The following is an 11,827-nucleotide window of genomic DNA, read 5'->3' on the forward strand; positions in this document are numbered from 1 at the left end:
CGTTTACTGCTCCTTCATCAGCTTCGCCAACTCGCGCAGCTCCGAGGACACCAAGCAGATGATGAGCAGCTTCATGTGAGTGCCGGGGGGGGGTCCCGGGGCGGGGGTCCCGGGCCGTGTCTGGGGGTCTCTGACACCTCTGTGTGCCCCTCGCAGGCTCTCCATCTCGGCCGTGGTCATGTCCTACCTGCAGAACCCCCAGCCCATGTCCCCCGCCGTGGTGACAGGGACGGGGGGGCCTCGTGGGGGCAATAAAAGGGGGTCCTGGCACTGCTGAAGTGTGTTTGTACCTGAACAAGGCACGGGGGAGCCCCCCGGGAGAGGGGGGAACGGGGAGAGGGGAGTCCTGGGGGGCTCCATGGAGAACCGGGGGGTCTGAGGGGACTCTGGGGGGAATTTGTGGGTGTCGAAGGGTTGTGAGTGGGTTCTGAGGGGGCTCGGGTGCTCTGAGGGGGCTCAGAGGATCTGAGGGGATTCCGGAGGTCTGAGGGGGCTCTGAGCAGGGTCCTGAGGGGACTCGGAGGCTCTGAAGGGACTTTGAGGTGATTCGGGAGGTGTGAGGGGGCTCGGAGGGTCTGAGGGTGCTCTGAGAGGGTCTGAGGGGGCTCTGAGGGGACTCTGAGGGGATTCAGGAGGTCTGAGGGGCCTCTGAAGAGATCTGAGCAGGGTCTGAGGGGACTTTGAGGGGGATTCAGGAGGTCTGAGGGGATTCCAAGGAGATCTGAGCAGGTTCTGAGGGGACTCGAAGGCTCTGAAGGGACTTTGAGGGGATTTGGGAGGTCTGAGGGGGGCTCTGAGGAACTCTGAGGGTCTGAGGGGATTCAGGAGGGTCTCAGGGGCCTCTGAAGAGATCTGAGCAGGATCTGAGGGGACTTTGAGGGGATTTAGGTGGTCTGAGGGGATTCCGAGGAGATCTGAGCAGGTTCTGAGGGGACTCGAAGGCTGAAGGACTTTGAGGGGATTTGGGAGGTCTGAGGGGGCTCTGAGGAACTCTGAGGGTCTGAGGGGACTTTGAGGGGATTCGGGAGGTCAGAGTGGGCTCTGAGGAGCTCTGAGCAGGCTCTGAGGGGACTTTGAGGGGATTCGGGAGGTCTGAAGGGGCTTTGAGGGGGTTCTGAAGGTCTGAGGGGACTTTGAGGGGATTCGGGAGATCTCAGCAGGCTCTGAGGAACTCTGAGGGCCTGAGGGGGCTCTGAGGGGATTCGGGAGGTCTGAGGGGGCTCTGAGGGTCTGAGGGGGCTCTGAGGGGGACTCGTCGTGGGCGGGGCCTCGGGAGCCGCCACTGCTCATTGGCCACTGGTCGTTTCCCGCCGTTGCAAACGCCCCTCCCAGAGAGCTGCCAATCACGCCCTCTCCTCCTCCTCATTGGCTCCCGTCTGTTGTGGGCGCCGTGCTGCCCTCCTTGCGCCCCACCCCTTAGAGCAGCAACAGCGAATCAGAACGCGGGGCGTGGCCTCAGCTCCATTTCCTGGCCATCCATTGGCTGCCGCATTCGAGGGGCGGGGTCAGCCTTCCTGTCATGTGAGGGCGCGGTCACGTGAGCGCCGCTGTCATGGCGGTGGCCGGGGCGCTGCCGCTGCTGCTGCTGCTGCTGAGCGGGGCGGGCCGGCGGGCTGCGGGTACCAGGTGGGACCGGGAGCCCCCGGACGGACGGACTGGGAGCGCTGGGATTGCCCGGGGACACTGGGGCGGGATAACGGGAGCTGCGCCGGGCTGGGGGCGCCGGGAAGGGCTGAGGGGGCAGCGGGGCGGTGTGAGGGAACGGGAACTGGGAGAACTGGGAGCGCTGAGGGAACGGGAACTGGAGAACTGGGAGAACTGGGGGGCACCGGGGACGCTGAGAAAACGGGAACTGCGGGCATTGTGGTTTGGCAACCGCGTCCGGAGCTCAACGGCCGCGCCGGGGGTGGGTCCCGGGGGGTCCCGGGGGGTCCCGGGGGGCCCAGGCCGGTCCGAGCCCCCCCCGAACCCCCCCAGTCGTGCCCCCCGACCCGGCCGGACATGCTGAACGTGCACCTGGTGCCGCACTCGCACGACGACGTGGGCTGGCTCAAGACGGTGGATCAGTACTACTATGGGGGTGCGTGGGGACACGGGGGGGACACCGGGGGGGACACCGGGGGGACAGCGGGGGCAGGGGGTGTCCCCAGGGCCGCTCTGCGGGTGGGGGTGGTGGCACCTGAGCGAGGGGCAGCTGCGGGGGGTGGGGGTGACGTGGCAGGGGGGCGCCGGGTGACGCCCGTGGCTGCCCTTTGTCACTTTGGGTTTGTCACGGGGCACTTGGCGCGTGTCCCCTCAGGGGCCAGCACCCCCCAGGGCCACCTGCAGATGTCCCCAGGGTGCCACCGTGTCCCCCAGCCCGGATTTTGGGGTCACCCAGTGCCTTCCGTGTCCCCAACCAGGGTTTTGGGGTCACCCAGTACCCTCCGTGTCCCCAGCCCCCCATGTCCCCAAGGTGCCCCCGTGTCCCCCAGCTCTGCCCGGGGGTTTTGGGGTCACCCAGTGTCCCCGGCACTCGTGTCCCCAAGAAGCCTCTGTGCCCCCACCCCGGGGTTTTGGGGTGACCCGGTGACCCCCCCGTGCCCCCACTCTGGGGTTTTTGGGGTCTCCCGGTGCCCCCTGTGCCCCCATCCCCCGGTTTCAGGGTGCCCAGGTTCCAGGCTCACAGTGTCCTGGTTCCAGGATGCCCCGTTTTTGGGTGTGCCCGGTTCCACGGTGCCCCGGGTTTCAGTGTGCCCCGTTTTTGGGGTGCCTGATCCTGGGGTGCCCGGTCCCGGGGTGCCCCGGGTTTCAGTGCGCCCCGTTTTTGGGGTGCCCGGTCACGGGGTAGTATTGTCCTATGGTTTTAAGTGCCCGGTTTCGAGGTGCCCGGTTTCAGTGTGCCCCGTTTTCGGGGTGCCCCGTTTTCGGGGTGCCCGGTTTTTGGGGTGCCCGGGTTTCGGGGTGCCCCGTTTTCGGGCTGCCCCGTTTCTGGGGTGCCCCGGTTCTGGGCTGCCCCGTTTTTTGGGGTGCCCCGGGTTTTGGGGTGCCCCGTGTTTCGGGATGCCCGGTTTCGGGGGTGCCCCGTTTTTTGGGGTGCCCAGTCGCGGGGTGCCCCGGTTTCAGGCTGCCCCGTTTTTGGGGTGCCCGGTTTCGGGGTGCCCCGGGTTTCAGTGTGCCCAGTTTTCGGGGTGCCCCGTTTTTGGGGTGCCCGGTTTCGGGGTGCCCCGGGTTTCAGTGTGCCCAGTTTTCGGGGTGCCCAGTTTTCGGGGTGCCTGGGTTTCGGGGTGCCCGGGTTTCGGGCTGCCCCGTTTTTGGGGTCCCGGTTTTCGGGGTGCCCGTGTTTCGGGGTGCCCGCCTGACGGCGCCGTGCCCGCAGTGCGGAACCAGGAGCAGCACGCGGGCGTGCAGTACATCCTGGACTCGGTGGTGGCCCAGCTGGGCCGCCCGGCCCTCGCGGCGCTTCGTCTACGCCGAGGTGGCGTTCCTGGCACGCTGGTGGCGGCAGCAGGGCCCGGCCACGCGCAGGCTGCTCCGGGAGCTGGTGCAGCAGGGTACGGGGCACTGGGAGGGACTGGGAGGGACTGGGAGGGGTATTGGGGGGGCTGAGAGGGACTGGGAGGGGCATTTGGGGTACTGGGGGCACTGGGAGGGACATTGGGGGGGACTGGGAGGGGCACCGGGGGTATTGGGAGGGGATTGGGGGGACTGGGAGGGGCACTGGGAGGGGATTGGGGGCACTGGGAGGGGCACTGGGGGGCACTGGGAGGGACTGGGAGGGGCACCGGAGGGACTGGAGGGATTGGGAGGGACTGGGAGGGACTGGGAGGGGTATTGGGGTGGGGGCACTGGGAGGGGTATTGGGGGCACTGGGAGGGGTATTGGGGGCACTGGGAGGGCACTGGGAGGGATTGGGAAGGGCACCGGGGGTATTGGGAGGGGATTGGGGGGGACTGGGAGGGACTGGGAGGGGATTGGGGGCACTGGGAGGGGCACTGGGGGCACTGGGAGGGATTGGGAAGGGCACCGGGGGCACTGGGAGGGACTGGGAGGGGATTGGGGGACCTGTGAGGGGCAACTGGGGAGCACCGGGAGGGATTGGGAGGGACTTTGGGGGAACTGGGAGGGGATTGTGAGGGATTGGGAGGGGCATTGGGGCACTGGGAGGGATTGGGGGGACTGGGAGGGGATTAGGGGGGACTGGGAAGGGCATTGGGGGCACTGGGAGGGATTGGAAAGGGACATTGGGGGCACTGGGAGGGGCACTGGGGGAACTGGGAGGGATTGGAAGGGACATTGGGGGCACTGGGAGGGGCATTGGGGGCACGGGGAGGGACTGGGAAGGACATTGGGGGCACTGGGAAGGACATTGGGGGCACTGGGAGGGGCATTGCACTAGGATTTTGGGGTGCTATGACCCTCTGATGGGATTTTGGGGGCTCAGGGTCCCCCATGTGATGGAATTTTGGGGTCCTGTGTCCCCCCTGAGGTGATTTTGGGGGCTCAGAGTCCCCCCCGAGGTGATTTTGGGGGCTCTGTCCCCCCCAGGGCGGCTGGAGCTGGTCGGGGGGGGGCTGGTGCATGAACGACGAGGCTGCGGCTGGCCCTGGGGGGATTTTGGGGTGCTATGACCCTCTGATGGGGTTTTGGGGGCTCAGGGTCCCCCCTGAGGTGATTTTGGGGCTCTGTCCCCCAGGGCGGCTGGAGCTGGTCGGGGGGGGGCTGGTGCATGAACGACGAGGCCGCGGCTCACTACGGGGGGGGCCCTGGTGCAGCTGGCCCTGGGCCGGCGCTTCCTGCGCCGCCTCTTCGGGGGCTGCGGCACGCCGCGCGTTGGCCTGGCAGATCGACCCCTTCGGGCACTCCCGCGAGCTGGCCGCCACCTTCGCCCAGGTGGGGCACCCCGGGGCCCGAGCTGGGGAGCCCCGGGGCTCCCCAAACCTCCTTGGAGCTCCCCAAACCTCCCCGGGGCTCCCCAAACCTCCTTGGAGCTTCCCAAACCTCCCCGGGGCTCCCCAAACCTCCTTGGAGCTTCCCAAACCTCCCCGGAGCTTCCCAAACCTCCTTGGAGCTTCCCAAACCTCCCTGGAGCTCCCCAAACCTCCCCGGGCTCCCAAACCTCCTTGGAGCTTCCCAAACCTTCCTGGGGCTTCCCAAACCTTCTCCTGCATTCCAAACCTTCTCCTGTGTCCCCAAACCTCCCCAGAGCTCCCAAACCTCCCCGGGGCTCCCCAAAGCTCCTTGGGAGCTTCCCAAACCTTCCTGAGGCTTCCCAAACCTCCCCGGGGCTTCCCAAACCTCCCCAGAGCTCCCCAAACCTCCCCGGGGCTCCCCAAACCTCCCTGGAGCTCCCCAAACCTTCCTGGGGCTCTCCAAACCTCCCCGGAGCTCCCCAAACCTCCCCGGAGCTCCCCAAACCTCCCCAGAGCTTCCCAAACCTCCTTGGAGCTTCCCAAACCTCCCCGGGGCTCCCCAAACCTCCCCAGAGCTCCCAAACCTTCCTGAGGCTCCCCAAACCTCCCCGGAGCTCCCCAAACCTCCCTGGAGCTCCCCAAACCTCCCCGGAGCTTCCCAAACCTCCCCGGGGCTCCCCAAACCTCCCTGGAGCTCCCCAAACCTCCCTGGAGCTTCCCAAACCGCCCCGTGGCTTCCCAAACCTTCTCCTGCATCCCTGCAGCTTCCTGAGCATTCCCAAACCTTCCCCTGCACCCCCAAAGCTTCCTGGGTACCCCGAAACCTTCCTGAGCATCCCCAAACCTTCTCCTGCATCCCCAAACCTTCCCCTGCATCCCCAGAGCTTCCTGAGCATCCTCAAACCTCCCCCAAGGTCATCCTCGGAGCTTCCCAGACCTTCTCCTGCACCCCTGGAGCTTTCAGGGCATCCCAAACCTTCTCCTGCACCCCAAAACCTTCCCTGGCATCCCCAAACCTTCTCAGCACCCCCAAACTCCACCTTTGCATTCCCAACGACCCCACCGTGCCCCCCAGTTGGGCTCTGCTGGGCTGTTCCTGGGGATTTGGGGACCCCACTGATCCATTGCCCCCTGTGCCCCCCAGATGGGCTCTTTGTGGGGATTTGGGGACCCCCCTGACCCCCGGTGCCCCCCAGATGGGCTCTTTGTGGGATTTGGGGACCCCCTGACCCCCGTGCCCCCCCAGATGGGGCTCTTTGTGGGGATTTGGGGACCCCCCTGACCCCCGTGCCCCCCCAGATGGGCTACGACGGGCTCTTCGTGGGGCTTTGGGGACCCACTGACCCCCAGTTGGGCTCTTTGTGGGATATTGGGGACCCCCATGACCCCAGTGCCCCCCATGCCCCCCAGTTGGCCTGTGATGGGCTCTTTGTGGGGTGTTGGGGACCCCCCTGACCCCCGTGCCCCCCCAGATGGGCTACGACGGGCTCTTTGTGGGGGCTTTGGGGGACCCCCCTGACCCCGGTGCCCCCCATTGCCCCCCCGTGCCCCCCCAGATGGGCTGTAACAGGCTCTTCGTGGGGCTTTGGGGACCCCCCTGACCCCGGTGCCCCCCGTGCCCCCCAGATGGGCTCTTTGTGGGGCTTTGGGGACCCCCCTGACCCCGGTGCCCCCCAGATGGGCTCTTTGTGGGGTGTTGGGGACCCCCCTGACCCCCGTGCCCCCCAGATGGGCTGTGACAGGCTCTTTGTGGGGATTTGGGGACCCCCCTGACCCCGGTGCCCCCCGTGCCCCCCAGATGGGCTACGACGGGCTCTTCGTGGGCCGCGTGGACTACCAGGACAAGTGGGGCGCGGCAGCAGCGCCGGGAGCTGGAGCTGCTCTGGAGGGGGCAGCGAGAGCCTGGCCCCCCCCCGGGCCGACATCTTCACCGGTGACCCCCCGGGACCCCAAAGTGCCCCCGGGACCCTTGACAGGGACCCCAAAGTGCCCCTGGGACCCCTGACAGGGACCGCCAAAGTGCCCCTGGGACCCCTGACAGGGACCCCCAAACTGTCCCTGAGACCCCTGACAGAGACCCCCAAAGTGTCCCTGGGACCCCCTGACCAGGGACCCCAAACTGCCCCTGTCCCCCTGACAGGGACCCTCTCCCTCCTTCCTCACAGTGACCCCCAAAGTGTCCCTGGGACCCCCTGACAGGGACCCCAAACTGCCCCTGTCCCCCTGACAGGGACCCTCTCCCTCCTTCCTCACAGTGACCCCCAAACTGTCCCTGGGCCCCTGACAGGGACCCCAAACTGCCCCTGTCCCCCCTGACAGGGACCCCAAAGTGTCCCTATGGACCCCTGACAGGGGACCCCCAAAGTGCCCCTGGGACCCCTGACAGGGACCCCCAAAGTGCCCCTGGGACCCCTGACAGGGACCCTGTCCCTCCTTCCTCACAGTGACCCCCGAAGTGCCCCTGGGACCCCCTGACAGGGACCCCAAAGTGCCCCTGTCCCCCTGACAGGGACCCCAAAGTGCCCCTGTCCCCTGACAGGGACCCCAAACTGCCCTGGGACCCCTGACAGGGACCCCAAAGTGCCCCTGTCCTCCTGTCCCCTCCCCTCCCTTCCCAAGGCTTTGTCCCTTGTCCCCTGCCAGGAACGACCCCAGACCCTCCCACTTGTCCCCATCCCTGTCACTCCCCGTGTCCCCAACCCCTCCTTTCCTGTCCCCATGGGTGTCCCCTTCCCGTTTCTCCCCTTTTGCCCCAGCCCCGTCCTTGTCCCCCTCAGCCATGTCCCCAGCCCTGTCCCCTGTCCCCAACTGTGTCCCAAGCATGTCCCCCATCCCCAGCCATGTCCCCTGTCCCCAGCCATGTCCCTGCTGTGTCCCAGCCATGTCCCCTGTCCCCAGCTGTGTCCCCCGTCCCCAGCCATGTCCCCCATCCCCAGCCGTGTCCCCAGCCATGTCCCCAGCTGTCTCCTCAGCCATGTCCCATGTCCCCAGCTGTGTCCCCTGTCCCCAGCCATGTCCCCAGCCGTGTCCCCCATCCCCCAGCCGTGTCCCCAGCATGTCCCCATCCCCAGCCGTGTCCCCCATCCCCAGCCATGTCCCCAGCCATGTCCCCCATCCCCAGCCGTGTCCCCCATCCCCAGCCATGTCCCCTCTCCCCAGCCGTGTCCCCCATCCCCAGCCGTGTCCCCCATCCCCAGCCATGTCCCCTGTCCCCAGCCATGTCCCCAGCCGTGTCCCCTGTGCCCCCGCCCCTGGTGGCGGGGGAGGTGACAGCGCTGTCCCCAGGGATCCTGCCCAACGTGTACGACCCCCCCGCGGGGCTGTGCTGGGACCAGCTCTGCACCGACCCCCCCGTGGTGGGACGGGGGACGGCCCCGAGCGCAACGTGGGACGCCGTGGTCACCTCCTTCCTGCGGGCAGCGGCCACCCAGGTCCTGCCGGGGGGACAGGGACCCCCGGGGGGGTTCCCAAAGGTCCCTGTCACCGAGGGTGGGGGGTCCCGAGCATCCCTGTCCCCCTGGGGTGGGATCCCTGAGGGTCCCTGTGCCCCTGGGGTGGATTCCTGGGGGTCCCTGTCCCCCTTGGGTGGGATTCCTGAGGGTCCCTGTCTGTCCTTGTCCCCTGGGATGGGTTTTTTGGCTGTCCCTGTCCCCTGGGATGGGTCCCTGTGTGTCCCTGTCTCCTGGGGTGGGGGTCCCGAGTGTCCCTGTCCCCCTGGAGTGGGATTCCTGGGGGTCCCTGACTGTCCTTGTCCCCTGGGGGTGGGTGTTTTGGGTGTCACTGTCCCCCCTGGGGTGGGGCTCCTGGCTGTCCCTGTCCCCTGGGATGGAATCCCTGGGCTGTCCCTGTCCCCCGGGGTGGGTTCCGTGGCTGTCCCCGTGCCCCGGGCGGGGGTCCCGAGCCGTGTCCCCCTCCCCAGGCCCGGCACTACCGCACCAACCACATCCTGATGACCATGGGCTCCGACTTCCACTACGAGAACGCCAACCTGTGGTTCAAGAACCTGGACAAGCTCATTGCCACGTCAATGCCCGGGTGAGGGGCTGTCCCCAAACCCCCCACGATGTCCCCAGACCCCCTCTGATGTCCCCAAACCCCCCTGGCCGTCCCTGACCCCCCCTCTGTCCCCAGCAAGCCAACGGCAGCCTCGTCCACGCCCTGTACTCCACCCCTCCTGTTACCTGTGGGAGCTGCACCGGGCCAACCTCACCTGGTGAGGGAGGGGCAGGGAGGGGCCGAGGGGCAGGCAGGACGGACGGACAGACAGACAGACAGCTGGGGTGTCCCCCAGGCCCCTGAAGACGGACGATTTCTTCCCCTACTCGGACGGGCCCCACCAGTTCTGGACCGGCTACTTCAGCAGCCGCCCGGCCTTCAAGGGCTACGAGCGGCTCAGCAGCGGCTTCCTGCAGGTGGGGGGCACCTGGGGGACCCCTCCAGGCCTCGGGGACCCCCTCTCGAGCACCAGGGACCCCCCTCAAACACCGATTCCACCCCCCAGATCTGCAGCCAGCTGGAAGCCCTGGCCGGGCCCTCGGCGCGGGACGGTCCCTACGGCCCTGGGGACAGCTCGGTGCTCCGTGAGTACCGGGGGGGACACCTGGAGGGCACCTGGGGACCCCCCCAGACCCCCCTGAGACCCCCTTTTCCCCTGGGCAAGGTGAGGCCGTGGCTGTGGCCCAGCACCACGACGCCGTGGCCGGCACCGAGAGGCAGCACGTGGCCGACGACTACGCCCGGCAGCTGGCCAAGGGCTGGGACAGCTGCCAGGTGAGCCCCACACCTGCCCGGGGGTCCACGTGGGGTTTGGGGGACAAGGGCAGGGCTGGGGGCGTCCCAGAGACCCCTCCCCACCAAAGTGTGGCCGCCCCTGGCAGGTGCTGGTGGCCAACGCCCTGTCAATCCTGGGGGGCACCAAGGACCCCCTGGTGTTCTGCAACGCCCTCAACATCAGGCGTGTGCCCCCTCAGCGAGACCACCCCTCACGTGAGTACCCGGGGAGGGGCTTTGTGGGGGGTGTTCCGGGGGTCCCCCAGGGACTGACACCACCGTGTGACCCCTCCCCAGTTCACCGTGATCCTCTACAACCCCCTGGGCTGGGGCGTGACCTGGCCCGTGCGGCTGCCGGTCAGGGCCACCTCGTACTCTGTGACCGGCCCTCAGGGCCAGCCCGTGGCCAGCCAGGTGAGCCCCCCGCCCACCTGTACCCGCCAAACCCCCTTGTCACCCCTGTCACCCCCTGACCTGTCCCTGTCACCCCCTGACGTGTCCCTGTCCCCCCCAAGGTGGTCCCGGTGTCCGGCGTGACCGGCGGCTGCGGGGCGGCGCCGGACGGCCCCGGGGGAGCTCCTGTTCCAGGCCTGGGCCCCCCCGCTGGGGTTCAGCACCTTTGAGGTGAAGCAGCTGAGCCCAGGGACCCCCTGGACACCCCCAGCTGGCCCTCGGGGACCCCCTGGGACCCTCCCAGCTGGCCCTCGGGGGACCCAGAGCCGCAGATTGAGAACGAGGTGAGGGGACATGGAGGTGAGGGGACACTGGGGAGGGACACGGATTTGGGGGGTGGCTGAGTGCCAGCTCCCAGTTAAACCAGTTAGGGGGTGACTGGGTGGCCTGGGGGGGGTGGGGTGACCTACCTGTGTCCCCCCCCCTACCCCCAGCACCTGCGGGTCCGGTTCGACCCCGTCACGGGGCACCTGCTGGAGATCCAGAACCTGGCCAAGGGCATCTCGCTGCCCGTCTTCCAGAGCTTCTACTGGTGAGTCTGGGGGCACCCCCGAGGGTTCTGGGGAGGGGTCCCAGCTGGGGGGGATCCCCCTGAGCTCCCCTGGCCCCCCCAGGTACAACGCCAGCGCCGGGGGACGGGCTGAGCCCCACGCGCGGCCACGCACCTGCTCAAGGTGGGCGGGGGTCCCGGGGGCGCCCCTCGGGTTTGGGGAGGGGTCTGCAGGTGTGGCTGAGTGCCCGCGTGCCCCCGCAGACGGCGCTGGTGCAGGAGGTGCAGCAGAACTTCTCGGCGTGGTGCTCGCAGGTGCTGCGGCTGCGCCCGGGGCAGCCGTACCTGGAGCTGGAGTGGACCCTGGGGCCCATCCCCGTGGCGTGAGTGTGGGGAGGGGGCTGCGGACCCCCAGAGCTGCTCTGGGGACCCCCTGGTGACACCCCTGTGTCCCCCCACAAGGGACGGGCTGGGCAAGGAGGTGATCAGCCGCTTCGAGACGCCGCTGCGCACGGCCGGGCGCTTCTACACCGACTCCAACGGGCGCCAGGTGCTGGAGCGCAGGTGAGGGGGCTCAGGGGACCCCCCAGGGGCTCAGGGGACCCCCGGGACCCCCCCAGGGGCTCAGGGGACCCCCTGTGACCCCCCCCGGGCCACCCCAGGCGTGACTACCGGCCCACCTGGAACCTGAGCCAGACTGAGCCCGCGGCAGGGAATTACTACCCTGTGAACACCCGGATCTTCATCAAGGTACCTGGGCACAGCTGGGCACAGCTGGCACAGCTCAGTACACCTGGGGCTGGGCAGGGCACATCTGGGTATGGCCAAGGCACACCTGAGCACACCTGGGGCTGGGCAGGGCACACCTGAGCACACCTGGGGCTGGGCAGGGCACACCTGGGGCTGGGCAGGGCACACCTGAGCACAGCTGGGGCTGGGCAGGGCACACCTGAGCACACCTGGGTATGGCCAGGGCACACCTGGGTACACCAGGGGTTGGGCAGGGCACACCTGGGTGTGGCCAGGGCACACCTGGGACTGGGCAGAGCACACCTGGGGCTGGGCAGGGCACACCTGGGGCTGGCCAGGGCACACCTGGGCACACCTGTACCCCGCCCCACACCCGTGCCCCCGTGCAGGACGAGAAGCTGCAGCTGACGGTGCTGACGGATCGCTCGCAGGGCGGCAGCAGCCTCCAGGACGGCTCCCTGGAGCTGATGGT

The 11,827-nt window shown here is 68.3% G+C and overlaps 1 protein-coding gene across 1 annotated transcript; it reads left to right on the plus strand.

Annotated features, from left to right (window-relative positions):
* Positions 1–178: 178 nt before the first annotated feature.
* LOC135292325 (lysosomal alpha-mannosidase-like) lies at positions 179–11,822 on the plus strand (the record flags this gene model as incomplete). Its single annotated transcript, XM_064406542.1, is given in 33 exon segments — positions 179–242; positions 1,421–1,626; positions 1,978–2,080; positions 3,359–3,420; positions 3,422–3,533; positions 4,528–4,537; positions 4,687–4,735; positions 4,737–4,814; positions 4,816–4,872; positions 6,691–6,741; positions 6,743–6,781; positions 6,783–6,825; positions 8,178–8,323; positions 8,812–8,911; positions 8,914–8,927; positions 9,024–9,063; positions 9,066–9,105; positions 9,184–9,304; positions 9,394–9,472; positions 9,553–9,662; positions 9,770–9,844; positions 9,846–9,878; positions 9,960–10,076; positions 10,178–10,199; positions 10,201–10,399; positions 10,467–10,497; positions 10,550–10,647; positions 10,730–10,756; positions 10,759–10,789; positions 10,870–10,988; positions 11,068–11,169; positions 11,268–11,355; positions 11,745–11,822. Coding segments are annotated over 33 exon segments (2,544 nt in total), but the record flags the coding sequence as incomplete, so codon positions are not given.
* Between the last annotated feature and the right edge of the window lie 5 nt (positions 11,823–11,827).

Source organism: Passer domesticus, unplaced genomic scaffold, assembly GCF_036417665.1.
Source record: "Passer domesticus isolate bPasDom1 unplaced genomic scaffold, bPasDom1.hap1 HAP1_SCAFFOLD_295, whole genome shotgun sequence".
NCBI classification, from domain to species: domain Eukaryota; kingdom Metazoa; phylum Chordata; class Aves; order Passeriformes; family Passeridae; genus Passer; species Passer domesticus.